The sequence below is a fragment of the Procambarus clarkii genome, chromosome 50 (assembly GCF_040958095.1).
Source record: "Procambarus clarkii isolate CNS0578487 chromosome 50, FALCON_Pclarkii_2.0, whole genome shotgun sequence".
In the NCBI taxonomy this organism is placed as follows: domain Eukaryota; kingdom Metazoa; phylum Arthropoda; class Malacostraca; order Decapoda; family Cambaridae; genus Procambarus; species Procambarus clarkii.
The window spans coordinates 9,339,653-9,354,922 of NC_091199.1; the positions used below are offsets into that span (position 1 = coordinate 9,339,653).

At 37.9% G+C, this 15,270-nt stretch overlaps 1 protein-coding gene across 4 annotated transcripts; it reads left to right on the plus strand.

Moving 5' to 3' along the window:
• Positions 1 to 514: 514 nt before the first annotated feature.
• LOC123772711 (uncharacterized) lies at positions 515 to 15,107 on the plus strand. 4 transcript variants are annotated; one of them, XM_045766051.2, is made up of 7 exons: positions 515 to 644; positions 2,531 to 2,705; positions 4,603 to 4,745; positions 5,566 to 5,656; positions 10,538 to 10,671; positions 11,151 to 11,271; positions 12,421 to 15,107. In XM_045766051.2, exons 2-6 carry the CDS (start codon positions 2,547 to 2,549, stop codon positions 11,224 to 11,226), a joined length of 603 nt encoding a protein of 200 aa, XP_045622007.2. In that variant the 5' UTR covers positions 515 to 644; positions 2,531 to 2,546; the 3' UTR covers positions 11,227 to 11,271; positions 12,421 to 15,107. The 4 variants fall into 4 exon arrangements, with proteins under 4 accessions (XP_045622007.2, XP_045622009.2, XP_045622008.2 ...); XM_045766053.2 differs by having other exon boundaries at positions 515 to 586; positions 12,421 to 14,306; XM_045766052.2 differs by having other exon boundaries at positions 547 to 671.
• The last annotated feature ends 163 nt before the right edge of the window (positions 15,108 to 15,270 follow it).

Genomic DNA, 15,270 nt, shown 5'->3' on the forward strand with positions numbered 1-15,270 from the left:
GGGTATGGGGTGCATAATAAAGAAAGAAATTGAAATTAGGAAGTGATGTGGTGGAGGCTGACTCCATACACAGTTTCAAATGTAGATATTATAGAGACCAATAGCACCAGTTGATTGACAGTTGAGGGGTGGGGCCAAAGAGCCAGAGCTCAACCCTCGCAAGCACAACTAGGTGAGTTAGGTGAGTACCAACCTATCCCTTAATAGGAAATGTAGATGTTTATCTCTCAGAATGTTTGGTAATAAAATTTGGTAATAATTTTACAAGATTGTAAATACTATGCTATGTATTCTCTCTAACCCAATGTACCTTCTTGTATATAAATAAATAAATAAATAAATAAATTAAATAAATATGTTTATTGTTTGTGATGTGTGTCTATGTATGTATTAACACGATGTACTGAACGGGGTGAGAATAGTTTGAGCTACCTCATCCCTTTGTGTGTATTTTACCTCAATAAACTTATTTCAATTTCAATTTCAATCCCTTATTAATCTCCCCCCCCCCCCCGCTGCAGCTGGTGCGGTGGTTCCGGCAGCGGCCACCAGAGGGCAGGGCGGCGGCGCAGCGAAAGTGTAAACAGTGAGTCATCTCCACTACCTTTGTCTGCCCTTTTAACGCGTGATTCCTCCCTCCAGCGGTGAGTACCTCACTCTCCAGGTCCCTGGTGAGGCCGGTGAGGGTGAGTGGCCCGAGTGGTTGTGAGGGGAAGGGCGAGAAGTGAGGGGTGAGGCGGGCTAAGAGTGAGGGAGGTGCCGTGGGCGTAGACACTCGAGGTAGCAAGAGTACCCTCGTATCAACACTTTATATCTTTTTACACCTATCGCTACACCCTAGTCAGGGTTACAGTTAGATCATACCTCTCATAATTTTAGATATAGATAGTGGTGGGAGCAGTAGAGGTGTGAGAGTGGAGTTATTACACGAGGTGTTTAGTGTTAATGGAGTTCTGTAGGGTAGTCAACTAACAAATGCTTCTAACTGCACACACACACGGCTTTGTTCCCCCTCACTAACAACAAGAATTACCAAACTACCACATTAAATATACTAAAGAAATTGTTAACGACTTTTGTTAGGCCAAAGCTAGAATATGCAGCGGTTGTATGGTTCCCATATCTTAAATACATCAACAAACTGGAAAATGTGCAAAGACATGACACTAAGTGGCTCCTAGAACTGAAGGGCAAGAGTTACGAAGAGAGGTTAGAGGCATTAAATATGGCAAAACTAGAAGACAGACGAAAAAGAGGCGATATGATCACTATCAATATGCTATGTACAAAATAGTAATGGGAATTGATAAAATTGATAGGGAAGAATTCCTGAGATCTGGAAATTCAAGAACAAGAGGTCATAGATTTAAACTAACTAAACAAAGCTGCCGAAGAAATGTGTAAAAATTCACTTTCGCAAATAGTGGTAGACGGTTGGAACAAGTTAAGTGAGAAGGTGGTGGAGGCCAAAACCATCAGTAGTTTCAAAGTGCTATGTGACAAAGTACTGGGAAGACGGGATACCACGAGCGTAGCTCTCGTCCTGTAACTACATTTAGGTAATTACACGGCAAACTGTAAAAAGTAGTCTTCACATTTTAAAGTGAAGCCTCGGTAATTAATTTCACCGGAACAGTCAGAAAAAAACATTATGAAGTACTATTCTGTATAGGTTGGTAAAATGCAAAACATTAATTTTATAATAATTCATTGTGTCAGGGGCAGGAAGCCAAAGTGTATTCATGCACAGTAGACTTATATCAAGGTTCTCCCTCCCCCCCCTTCCATCCCCAAAGCTAAATTACTGACTCCGCCCAGGATGCAACCCTACAATAAGCTGACTAACTCCTGTGTACCTACTCGCTGCTACGTGAATAGAGGCATTATGTGAAAGAAAGTGTCGAACCATTTGTCCCACCCAGGATTCGAACCTGGAATACTCGAATGTACGTCGGGAACAAACCTGACTGTACTACCAGAACCCTTAATGAAGATGTACACTAATTTTCCTTAATATAGTCTCGTACTGCCTCAACTAATTACTGTGTAGCCAAATGGCTAACCATCCTATAGCTTAGGAACGATTAATATAGCCAATAAATAACATGATCAGAAAAAGTTGCCTCTGAAAGACTACATGGAAGTCTTTACCTAATACTTTTAGAAATGCCAGCATAACTCCAATCCAGAAAGGTGGAGAATCTACTCGCATTATTCCCAGCTTGGTGCCGCCTTTGGTAATTACTTTAATAATTATCAACAACTACAGTATAAACCAATATACATCTTGCCCATATTATCTAAAATTTAAAAGATTTATACACAAGCAGCTTTACTCCTTCCTAACTAGGCATAATATACCAAGTCCCAACCAATTTGGCTTTAAACCCCCAAAAGAGCACCAATGATTCTATAATAAAAATTTTTGATTTAGTACACTTGGATAAAAAGAATAGCCAGTGAGGCTACTCATTAAACTTTGATAGGCCCTGATAAGACCATAATATGTTTGTCCTTTTAATTTTTTCAGACAAGTGTGAAGTACAATGAGGTCAGATCAGGTATACCAGCCCACCACCACCACACTGACCTATGACCGGAACAAGGCATGGGTCCCTTCCTTCCTGGCCCAGAGCTCCTCGGCAAGTTTATGGTCACGCACGCTGGTCTTGATCATCTCTGTCATGTTTGCAGTCATGGGAATGGTTAGTTTCTTGATCTTAATTGATATGTAAGTGCAGAATTTTATTACCAGATGTGGACAAGAAGAGTTAGAGAATGCTTCTGAAAACTAAATTTATTTTAGAACTATATCATTTTGATTCACATATGTGGCACAATCGTAAAATGTTTCATTGGACAGGATCATGAAAGTCACGACAGAATAGCATTCTACAATTAAGCACTTTTGACCACTTCAAATGCCCCTGTTGCTAAGTATAGACTGAAGAAAAAGCTCAATCTAGCTTAGTTAAAAAAATAAAATTCAATCTTAAAAACTGAAAGCCTTTACAAGCCCTGCTTGTCACCACAAGGTCTAGCTAGTAGTGCTCACAGCAAAGTGCTAGTTTTCTGACTGACAGCTTTCCCTGACTACTACCTACCAGCACTCTTGACAATCCCACATCCTCAACTTCAAGCTATATCACATTCTTTCTGACTAGCACCCTTAGGCAAGGTTAGCAAATGATCATGGGTGTAGGATAAATAGATTGACTGATATACATGACTGCTGTCAGAGGGCATCCCAGGTCAGGCCCCCGGAGGTCTTGACCATTCTAACCTTCACTTTCCTTTGTGGTCCCTGGTTCACCACATTTTTGTTATGAAAATGCTTTTCTTCATCCTAAACAATCAGTTTTTTGCAATAAATGAGAAGAGTGCACTCTTGAGAGTGCACGAGAGCCGGTCGGTCGAGCGGACAGCACGCGGGACTTGTGATCCTGTGGTCCTGGGTTCGATCCCAGGCGCCGGCGAGAAACAATGGGCAGAGTTTCTTTCACCCTATGCCCCTGTTACCTAGCAGTAAAATAGGTACCTGGGTGTTAGTCAGCTGTCACGGGCTGCTTCCTGGGGGTGGAGGCCTGGTCGAGGACCGGGACGTGGAGACACCAAAAGCCCCGAAATCATCTCAAGATAACCTCAAGATTGAGTGCATATCTTGATTAGGATCCGGTGGTGGATTTGCCCCAACTTTAAGAAGAAAAGTTATTGTACCATAGTGCCATGCTCTAGTCTGCATCTCGCAGCTGCAGTGCAGTGGTAAAGTACAGTCAAGTAAAGTGATCTTGACATACATAAATTTGCATTTTTAGTGAAATTGTGTTTTGATATTCTCCCCCGATGGGGAGGGTCGAGTCAAACTCTATTCTTATACCTTTCCAAGATTTTTTTAATGTGCTGCAAATGTGTAGCTTTGGGGGGGGGGGGGTGGCTTTCTTCCAGCTGGATATTTTCTTGTCTGACAGGACAAGGGTGCTGGGATTAATAGCTTTTTGCCTGCTGGATGTTTCTTGCCTCTACAGCTTCTTCTTGCAGCACAGGTGAAGTTTTACCCAGTTTTATTGTTTTTGATTGTAGCATGCTACAATATTTGCCTTGGAAGAGAACCGAGTGACAGCTCAGAAATCAGATTTTGAGTTCTATATTGTATATGGAAAGCTGTGTATGGAATACCTTCTTCCCAATTTTCAGTTTGTATTTTTTGGGACTGTTTTTCTACTTGATGAAAGTGGAGAATGGAATAAATATGAGGAGGAGGATTATGATGTTATACACACACTAGATAGAGCTTCGGCCTCGCACGGATGGGGTCCACGGTTCGAGTCTCCTAGAGTCCAGGTGAATGGAATGGAGACTTTGCAAAACATTCAAACATTATCTTTGCCATTTGGCCTTGGGCAGTTTTCTTCTTTCCTATTAACTCGGTGGAAAGAAGAAAGTTCTTACCTGCCTTTCGCCTTGCATTCGTACCTTGTATGTCGACTTCCTATCACTCTTTCTTTACACGATTTGAAATGTCTTCACTTCCTCTACTGTACTATATTTTCAGATGCATGGGTATTTGAAGAAAAGCTTTGTAAAATTGTTTATCTTACACAGGTGATGATCATTGTTGGAGCAACGTCCTATCAGTCCTTGGGGGAGACGGGGAAGGAAGTAAACAGTACAGCCTACATAATCATCCTTTGTTTAGGAGTGCTCCTGGAATTTGCTGCGATATTAGCCATCATCTTCTATATGAGGTGAGCTGGTAGCCCATTATCACACTCAACAGTAATAATAATATGATTATTATTTGTTATTACACAGAGAAATCACATTAACGTGATACTATATCAAAGAACAAATCCATAGGATCCTCGATGAGAGTTTGAACCTATGCACTGGGTTAACTAGAGTGCGTCTGGGAACACTCGGCGCATAGGTTTGAACCCTCATTAAGGCTCCTGTGGATTTGTTAATTATTATTATTAATACAGTACTTTATATACTCATACTGATAATGCAGTTTAGCGAGATTTGCTTGACCTGGCTTAATAGAACCCAGATGCAACAGAAGGATTTCATTCTGGTCATGAATCCCGGTGCAACAGAAAACATTCTGGTCGAGAAGTGTTGCATCTACAATGTGGTCTCGGAAAATGCAAACTTGCGTGTGATAAAAATGGTCTGGAACAAATTAAATGTTTAAGTGTAGTCCCATTGGAAATAATAATTTTCATTGTGGATCTTTGTCCAGTATGTCCACGCAATATTTTGTACTGTGGTACAGTATACTGTATTAGTATTTACATGGATTTATTATATTTTAAAGTCATAGGTGGTAGTAATATTGGTTTATAGAAGGAAATAAATTTAGGGCAAATTTAGCTGTCATTGCCATTCCCAGTATATTGCCAAAAGTGAAGTGTTGTTTTAAATTACTTGTTGCAGGTACAGTATTGCATCAATACTAATATTATTTTATTGTTGTTTTAATTATTATTACGTTATACTGTAATCTTGAATGTTTTGATAATTTGTTTATACTGTACATGTTAAATGTAATTTCTCTTATTTTAGAAATATGGGATACTACATTCCTTGTTGTCCGGGCAAAATTGCACGTATCAGAAAACGTCTTCATGAAAACCAAATGATGGTCAATGGACAGGTGAGAAATATATCTAATTTATATTTTACCAATATTCCATACTTTATATTTAAATTAGTTATTTCTGTAGATATGGTTATGCTAAGTCAGAGCAGGTCAATATTCTACTTTGGCACAGCGGGGACCTGTTTATTCTATCCCTTCCAGGTGAAATTGGTATCAGGTAGACTGGAGAGTTGCATTTGCATCCCAGAATGACCTCCAGTACATTCATAAACACTCAAAAAATCTTTCTAAAGTACTAATTGACATCTCGGAGACTGATAGGCAGCACTCGCTAATTACTGGATGGCCCCGCCAGGTTTCTGCCCTTGACTGCTACCTAGTCACCTCACCAGGTTGCTACCCCTGACTGCCACCTGGCTGGTAACATCTAGCATCAACACCGATTATGTTGACTCGAGCCACCACACATTCTTCCCGTTTTTTTCGGTGCCAGTTGTGGGCCTGGTAGGTACATTATAGGAATTCTTTTAAGTGACTAGCTGTTTATCCATAGCATAAGGAAACAATCTTTCTGTGTGTATTCACTTGTATGTAATTACCTAAGTGTAGTTACAGGATGAGAGCTACGCTCGTGGTGTCCCGTCTTCCTAGCACTCTGTCATATAATGTTTTGAAATTACTGATGATTTTGGCCTCCTCCACCTTCTCACCTAACTTGTTCCAACCGTCTACCACTCTGTTTACAAAAGTGAATTTTCTTATATTTCTCCGGCAGCTTTGTTTCATTAGTTTAAATCTATGACCTCTTGTTCTTGAGGTTCCGGGTCTCTGGAATTCTTCCCTATCAATTTTATCAATTCCTGTTACTATTTTGAACGTAGTGATCATATCGCCTCTTTTTCTTCTATCTTCTAGTTTTTGCATATTTAATGCCTCTAACCTCTCCTCGTTGCTCTTGTCCTTCAGTTCTGGGAGCCACTTAGTGGCATGTCTTTGCACCTTTTCCAGTTTGTTGATGTGCTTCTTAAGATATGGGAATCATACAACCGCTGCATATTCCAACTTTGGTCTAACAAAAGTCGTAAACAATTTCTTTAGTATTTCTCCATCCATGTATTTAAATGCAATTCTGAAGTTAGAAAGTGAAACATAGGCTCCTCGCACAATGTTCTTAAATTAATGTGGTCTTCAGGTGACAGTTTTCTATCTAGAACCATCCCTAGATCCCTTTCTTTGTCAGAATTCTTTAAAGTTTTCTCACATAATTTATAGGTTGTGTGGGGTCTATATTCTCTAATTCCAGATTCCTAACATGGCATTTATTCACATTAAATTCCATTTGCCAAGTGTTGTTCCATATACTTATTTTGTCCAGGTCTTTTTGAAGGGCATGACAATCATCTAGGTTTCTTATCTTCCCTATTATCTTAGCATCATCAGCAAACATGTTCATGTAATTCTGTATTCCCACTGGTAGATCGTTCATGTAGACAATGAACATTACTGGTGCAATAACTGAACCCTGTGGTACTCCACTCGTGACATTTTTCCAATCCGATACCTTGCCTCTGATTACGGCCCTCATTTTTCTGTCGGGAAATTTTTTATCCATGTTAGAAGCTTACCTATCACCCCTCCAATATGTTCGTTTCCAGAACAATCTCTTATGGGGAACTCTGTCGAAAGCCTTTTTTAGGTCCAGAGATATGCAGTCAACCCAACCATCCCTTCCTGTAAAATCTCTGTGGCTCGATCATAAAAACTGAGTAAGTTCATTACACAGGATCTTCCAGATCGAAAACCATACTGTCTGTCTGATGTTATATCGTTTTCCTCCAGGTGTTCTACCCATTTAGTTTTAATTATTTTTTCCAATATTTTGACTATTACACTTGTCAATGATACAGGTCTATAATTAAGGGGGTCTTCCCTGCTTCCACTTTTGTAGATTGGAACTATGTTAGCCTTTTTCCACACATCAGCTACAATTCCTGTATACAGGGATGCCTGAAAAATCATTTGAAGTGGAATGCTAAGCTCAGGTGCACATTCTCTGATAGTCAGTCTGATATTATATCGTTTTTCTCCAGGTGTATTCTTTTTCTCCAAACTAACCCATTTAGTTTTAATTATTTTTTTTTCCAATATTTTGACTATTACACTTGTCAATGATACAGGTCTATAATGTGTGTGTGTAAACATGTTATTGTGCATGTGTCTTGGATTTTTAAATTGAATAGCTTTGAGAGTTATCTTCTATGTTGTTGGGTTTTGTTACTGCTGCATTGGATATCTTGTATTGAGAATTACACTTATCACATGTGAATACCACATGTGAATCCTTGAAACATTGTTCTGAAATGTGGGCAATTGTGCTGTGCACAGTTTTCTTATAATAATTACGTTCAGTTGCTATGTTATCCAAGCATGGATGCACAATCCTTTATCTAACCCCAGGTCACGTCCTGGCAAGTTTTCACGAGTTAGGGTTAGTGTAGAGCTTTGAACCCTGTTACCCAGTTCTCTTCCTCATTCTGTATTTTTAGGGTGGAGGCTTTCGGTGTCCTGTTAGTGGCCTTGGCTATTATTTTGGCAAAATTTGGATTGGTGTAGCAAGTTGGATTACAGTAAGAGGTTTTTGTTTCCTAATGTGCATGTATATTATATTGCATAGCACTTTCTATGACTGTAAATGTTTAACCTTTGGACACAATACATTCATTGCACTATTTGTAGTAAAGGAAAAAAAACCACTTAAGCACATACAAATTAACTAACATTTGAACCATGACTCATTATGATTGTAAATCATTATGTAATTAACTGCAAGGGAAATTTATGCATGCTAACCTCTTCAAGCAATTACTGGCTAACCCGAACCATGCTTAAGGCAATTTACACGCAACATCTTGTCTCAAAATGATCAGTATAACAACAATCTATATAAGCCAGGCAATGGTATGCAAATTTGGCAAAAACTGAGCTTGAAACATAAAGGAATTAGAATTTAATTATGAGGCTACTCCCTCATTTATATCAACCCCACAAGGAATATGAATTAAAAAAAAGTGGGTGCAGGGAACTACTGAGGCCATCCAGAAAAAGCTCTTTTATTTTATAGAATGACTGATTTCCGAGCTGGCCCTTGATAACTTCCCTGTGCATATTCCCAATAATGCTCTCGAAGAGGGAAACTGCTTTTTGGACATTGAAATGCTAATAAAGTAAAACAAAGACATTTGGCTGACAAATAGAGAAGGAAGGCCAGGGCTTGAGAAAAGAACTACAGTGGTACCTCGGAATGCGATTGTCCCTGTATGCGAGATTTTCGGAAGGCGAGGTGTATTTACTCCAAAAATTTGTCTCAGAAGGCGAGGGTTACTTCGGGAGGCGAGTTTGGACGCGAGTTTGTTGATACGCGTACAGCCGACCTAGCGCGTTCGTCGCCCCTCCGCCCCTCAGTTTATTATTGTCTGGCGCTCAGTGACTACCCCCACATCAATTCTTCTCGCGGATTTTCAGTGTTTTGTTGGATTTTTGGTGATTTGTCTATACAATTTGTTATTATATATCTCACCATGGGTCCCAAGAAAGCCAGTGGTAAGGATAAAGGCCAGAAAGCTCCTGTGAGGATGACAATAGAGGAGAAACAAGAGATCATTCGGAAGCATGAGAACGGTACACGTGTTGTTGAACTTTGTAGGCAGTACAACAAAGCCACATCAACAATATGCACTATACTTAAGAAGAAAAATAAGATTATGGGTGCTAAAGTGGCAAAAGGAGTAAGAACATTAACGGCACAAATACTTGAAGAAGTGGAAAAGTTGTTATTAATTTGGATACACGACAAGGAGTTGAGGGGTGATAGTGTTTCGGAGGCCATTATTTGTGAGAAAGCCAGGGTGTTGCACGAAGACCTTCTAAAGAATACCCCTGCAACGAGTGATGCAGATAAGAAAGAGTTTAAGGCAAGCAGGGGCTGGTTTGAAAAATTTAGAAAGAGAAGTGGTATCCATAGTGTTACAAGGCATGGGGTTATGTGATGTGATTATGGAAGGGGACTCCCCTTCCAAACAGTAACTCCTCTCCTCCTCCCCCCTCCTCACCATCTTCCATACGCCTACAGCACTCGACAGTAAGGTAAGTAATAACTGGAACACAGTTTTGTAGGTTTATTTAGATGAATTAGGTATAAAAATTTAGTTTGATGTGGGGTTTTTGGGGTAGTCAGGAACGGATTAATTCATTTCCCTTTATTTCTTATGTGGAAATTAACTTCGGAATGCGAGTTTTCGGAAGGCGAGGCGTCTCCAGGAACGGATTAAACTCTTATTCTGAGGTATGCCTGTATGACTGGAAGTGTCCCAATGCCTTAAAAGACTAGGAATGTACAAGAAGATAATGAACATCCGACACACTGCTAGAGTTCCAGAAACCTCAAGTCTGAATGTTATTTGTGGAGATCAGAAAAGAAAGCAGTGCAGTAATAGCAGCATACTTGCACACAACATGTGTAGGTGGATACACATCAGCAATATTAACATTTACACAATATTAATATCTGTTTGAGACCTGTATAGCATTATTTGTATGCATCATATATTGTACTTTAATATTACTTTAGCTCAACATTATAGGTAATAAGTATATACAGTCTTACGAAAAAATATTCTGGACCAGTACTTAAAATTCTCCTGTGTAGTATTGATATCTTGAATACTGTATTTCAAACACAATTTCCATTGTGCCAAAAGCTTTGAGGAAAATGAGCATTAGCTGTTGGGTATAATTTCATTCATGATAGCTTTTTTTTAAGAATTGGTTAAATGCTAATAAGACTATGTGCATTCGCATGAGCAGCTCTTTACCTAAAGCTTGTTGGTTATGAAATGGAAAATGAGGGAGTGACACCGGATGTGTACACATTTGCAGATGGTGAGCACGGGTGAACCAGTTTCGGCCCAGTACTGCCCTCCGGCACACCCTGGGGTCGGCAGCACTCCACCACCACCATACACTGATGTGTCGGAGGAACAACGACTCATGGAGGACAAGATTGATCTTGGGTAAGTTTGTAATTGTAAAAAAAAAAAAAAAAAAAAAAAAAAAAAAAAAAAAAAAACTGAAGTACTGTACTTGTGGTTTTATTTTTTTTATTTCTTTTTCTATTTTTGATATGAATACTGTATCTTGATTCCTATAGCATTTTAACCTATAGCATAAAATGCTTGTGCTGGCTACCAATAACAGCTCAAACTATGTTGCCATATATTAATTTCGGTAATACTGTATATATTGAGGGCATCATCATATTGCTACAGTATTTGCAAATGGGCAATAAATAACTTGAAACACATACCTTCCTCAAAATAAGACTGTGCTTATGGTTAGGTATCGTCAGAGATTTTCCCAACACTGCAAAAATAGGCAGATACTGTACTGTGCTATTAATTCATAATTACAGCTCTGTTCTTTACCTAGATTATTCTTGCTATACAATAAGTCGGTGCCTTCATAATGACTGCCTCGGTCACCTTTTGTACAGTGACGACACCGAACGCATCTTGGAAGAAGACCCACGTATTGTCTTGACTCCCCTCAAGCCTCATGAGGAGTGTTAGAACTTTCACCCAGTAATGTGTTTGGTAAACCCACCCTTACCACAAGTAAGTAGCTAAAGTACTGTCACGTTTAATGTTCCTGTATGCTTGAATTTTTGTACTGGAACCTCTTGTCTGGTATTTTATGTTTGTCTAACTTTAATAAATGTTGGCTGCTCTACTCTACTTCTCCTCTCTACTTCTCTACTTCTCTCTCTTTTTTTCTTGCTTGCTTGCTTGCTGTGCCTTTTTTACTTTTTTCTCACTACTTTCTACTCATTAAACAAATTTCCCATTACCTGAATTTACTTGAGGGGTCACTAACACAATAGTGGCCTTGACAAAGACAGGAAGCTGGCATCTTGTCAAAGGTCCTCCCTCTCATTTATCCTGAGGATTTTTTCAAGTTAGATTTTAAAGTTAAACATAATTTTGGCATTTATGCCTTTGACGGGTAGGCGGTTTCCTGGGTTTATAACTCTGTGGGTGAAAAAGCATCTTCTGTTTTTAGTACTACATTGTGACTTGTTGGCTTGTATGTGGTATCATCTTGCATTTCATATACAAATTTCTCTTAAGAATTTGAATCTGTATTTGTCAAGGTTAAAATATGTTGCCACATGTGAGCAACTCGTTGCAGCAGTAGGGCATCGAACTAGGGGTCCCAGTTAACACCAGGTTACACGCCACACCATATAGGCTAGTGCTTCAATGATTTTCTCATAGATATATTACGTTATTGTTGAGTTATTTCTTTGTGTATGTGTTGCCCATGTTAGGTTTCATCCACTTTTAGAATTTTCAGATATTAAAGAGCTGTAAAATCTCTCTAGTCAGACAGGTGAAATTTACGCTCACTTGAAGGGGTCTTGACATGGTTTTTTTTCTCCTTTTAAGAACATGTTCCCGCATACTAATGGCTTTAACAGATTAATCTTTATTTATTTATTTATTTATTTATTTATAGGAAGGTACAATGGGTTTGTGAGATTACATAATATTGGAATTTATACATTCTTGCAAAGCCACCGATACGCATAATGTTATTTTTATATTTAAATACTAATTGTAAATATGTAAAACACTTTTTTTTATCTTTAAATACTAATTGTTCAACAAATATTATTTGTTGCAATTTAATTGACTTTAGTATTTTGTCTTTATTTGTACTAGAATTTAGTTTGTTTTATAGTTGAATGTTTTTGCTTCTTACAGCTCATTCTGGTTACTGAGTTGGTGGCTAGAGGATGGGAGTGATAGCTGTGCCTGGCGTCTTTGCTCCTCTGGCCTCCACAGATACTTAAACACCAAGTCAGCTTGCCGAGTTGAGCTTGGGAGTCTACATTCACGACAAAGGAGGGAATCTTTGTGCTTAATGTAACTCGCATTCCCAATTTTTTAAGACTTTAATATCTGAACCAAAGGAAGTCAAGAAATCTGCCTAGGTAATGTAGTGTGTGCTATTCTGCATTCCATATTAACACTCCAGCAATGATGGACTACTTGAAACAATATTTTATCTTGTAAACTGCATGTCATAATGGCAATTTATTTTAAGTATAAAACCTTACTTCTAGGTTAGATATTCTAGTTATGGTAGGATAGTTTTTTTTTTATTCATTATATATAAATCCTGCCAGCTCTTTAAAGAATATAAGGCAAAAAGTCTCTATTCCAGTAAGACATTATTTGATTGAAACATACAGTACAGTACTATAGTTTGGCCTCGTGTATATTATACCCATGGCAATATTTTTGTAATGTATTCACAGTATGATAAATATATATAGTTATGACTAGTCTTGAGTCAAGAAGAGATGTTCTAGAAATGGTAATGTTGTAATTAGTTCTTTGAGACCTATTTTTGTAATGAAATACTAAATTCGGTGGAATAATATGCTAGTTACCGACTTACTATAGCGATGAGTATACAGTACAGTATTTCACATAATTGGCCTTAACTGCTGGGAAGTTAAGAGGCCACCCTAAGAAACCATTATGTTAATAGAGTAATGGGTGTAAAGAATGTTGCTGTTGATGCCTAACAAATGACTAATAATTGGGTTGCCAATTATACTTTATCAGGAAGTTGATGATGTCTTTGTGAAGATTTTAGAGCAAGAGGTGGGGTGCTCTTTAACTAAATTCTAAATTTGTTCGGTATAAGGCCTAAGGCCATTTACTTTTTCTTTTTCCATACGATGTATATATATATACAAACACATGGGAGGCTTCTGGTTCTGTGTGGGGGTTATGCCGAGTTCCTTGATAGACTTTGGAAAACTGAGCCACATATTTTTTTATGGGATCAATATATGGTCAAAGTAAGTGTTGTTTCGGGACTAAATTTTGTTTTTAATATAAAATGCTACAAATGTACCGTAATTTTTTTTAGCTCAATGCGCCACAATGAAATTTATTGGACTGTTTATCTTAATATTATTAACGTTTACTTATATAATTGGTATGCAAGAAGAATTTTGTTTAAAATAGTTTTGTTTCTTTAAAGTGGTGAAATATTCACATTTTGCATTTAAGGCATAAATAAGTTAAATAAAACCACAATTATTGATACTGACAACTCAAAAGTAGCATGAAACAGAGATGAGCTTGATAAAGATCATTTTTATCTAGATTTTTATCCCAAGTAGATCACTTGTTCCTCGGTGGAATTCTTGGTGAATCGGATACTGTACTTTTGATATCGTTCGCCTTGTACGTTTCTGTTCTTGTATTGGCATCCTTGGTGATATTTAGCGCCCTCTGATTATTCTGCACATTTGATGGTGCTACATAGCCTTCCCGGTTTGGTGCCTTCTTTTGATAATTACTTACTTATCCCAAATAGAAAAACTTATGTAGAACCATGCTATGCAGAACCAGGAGTCTACTGTAAACACTTGCAAGAAATAAGGGGAAATAGATGCAAATTTCAGGGATCGTTAAAACTATAGTTGTCCACGTCAGTTGTATGTGTATATTTGATCAAGTTCCTGGAAACACTGGTCAACCGTCCATTGAAATGCTTACCATTCCACTATAAAATTTTCTCTGCCCTGTTAGCATTGTAAGTGTTGTTAAAAGTATTAACATAAGAAAAATTGATTAAGATATTAGCGAAATCCTTGATGATACAGTATATATTTCCACACTCTCACACACTCACACTCATACACTTAAACTCACTGCATTTGCAGAATATTCCACTATTATTTTATTACTGATCACTTTGGAGCCTTCAGGTGTCCAGGACATAGTATGTAAACAGACACTTGAATTGAAGAAAACTTTTGAATTGTTATAGTTTTGCCAAATTGTGTCCAAGTGCATAATCACGTGTGGAATTATATTTGGGAGTTTATCTTCATACTTACTTGGCGGCATCTTGTAAATTTTTAATTGACAATAATGCTGAAAAATATTAGACATAATTGATGCTCTTCTTAGCTTTTTAAGTAACTCTTACTCAGGAGCAAGAAATAGTGAAACAGAAAATGGTAGGGTAGAATTCATGGCTTGGCGATATCTTGAGGCACCTGTGGTAGACTGTTATTGCGATGGGCATGAATTTTTATATATAGCAAAGATTGCATATAAGGTGGAGGCTATTTGTAATATAGGTAATACAGTATAGTTATTTTTAAATTTTTTTTAAGGAAAATTGGAGCCTAGGGTGAATGGGGGAAACCATCAGTTATACGAAGCACATGTTTATGATTGTAAGGGTAAAGATGGCATTGCAATAAAGAGGCCATAAATGTTAATATACTTATGTAAAAGGATGAAGTAAACTGCCTTGTGTTTTTGGGAAATGTATTTACAATTTTTACAGTGCATGGAATAAATTCTAGAGCATAATATCCAGAATATCAAAAGTATAAAAGTGCAGTTTAAAAAATAAACTCCGGGATTCGTTTTACGATGTGATTCCTAAAAAAACTGAAATTAATACTAAAATGGAATGCAAGCTAACATAAACACGCCAAGGGATGCAATCTAGTTGACAGAGCTTAACAAAATTAATTGCTTCCCCATATATTGCAGATAGCCTTTTTTTTTGGGTAT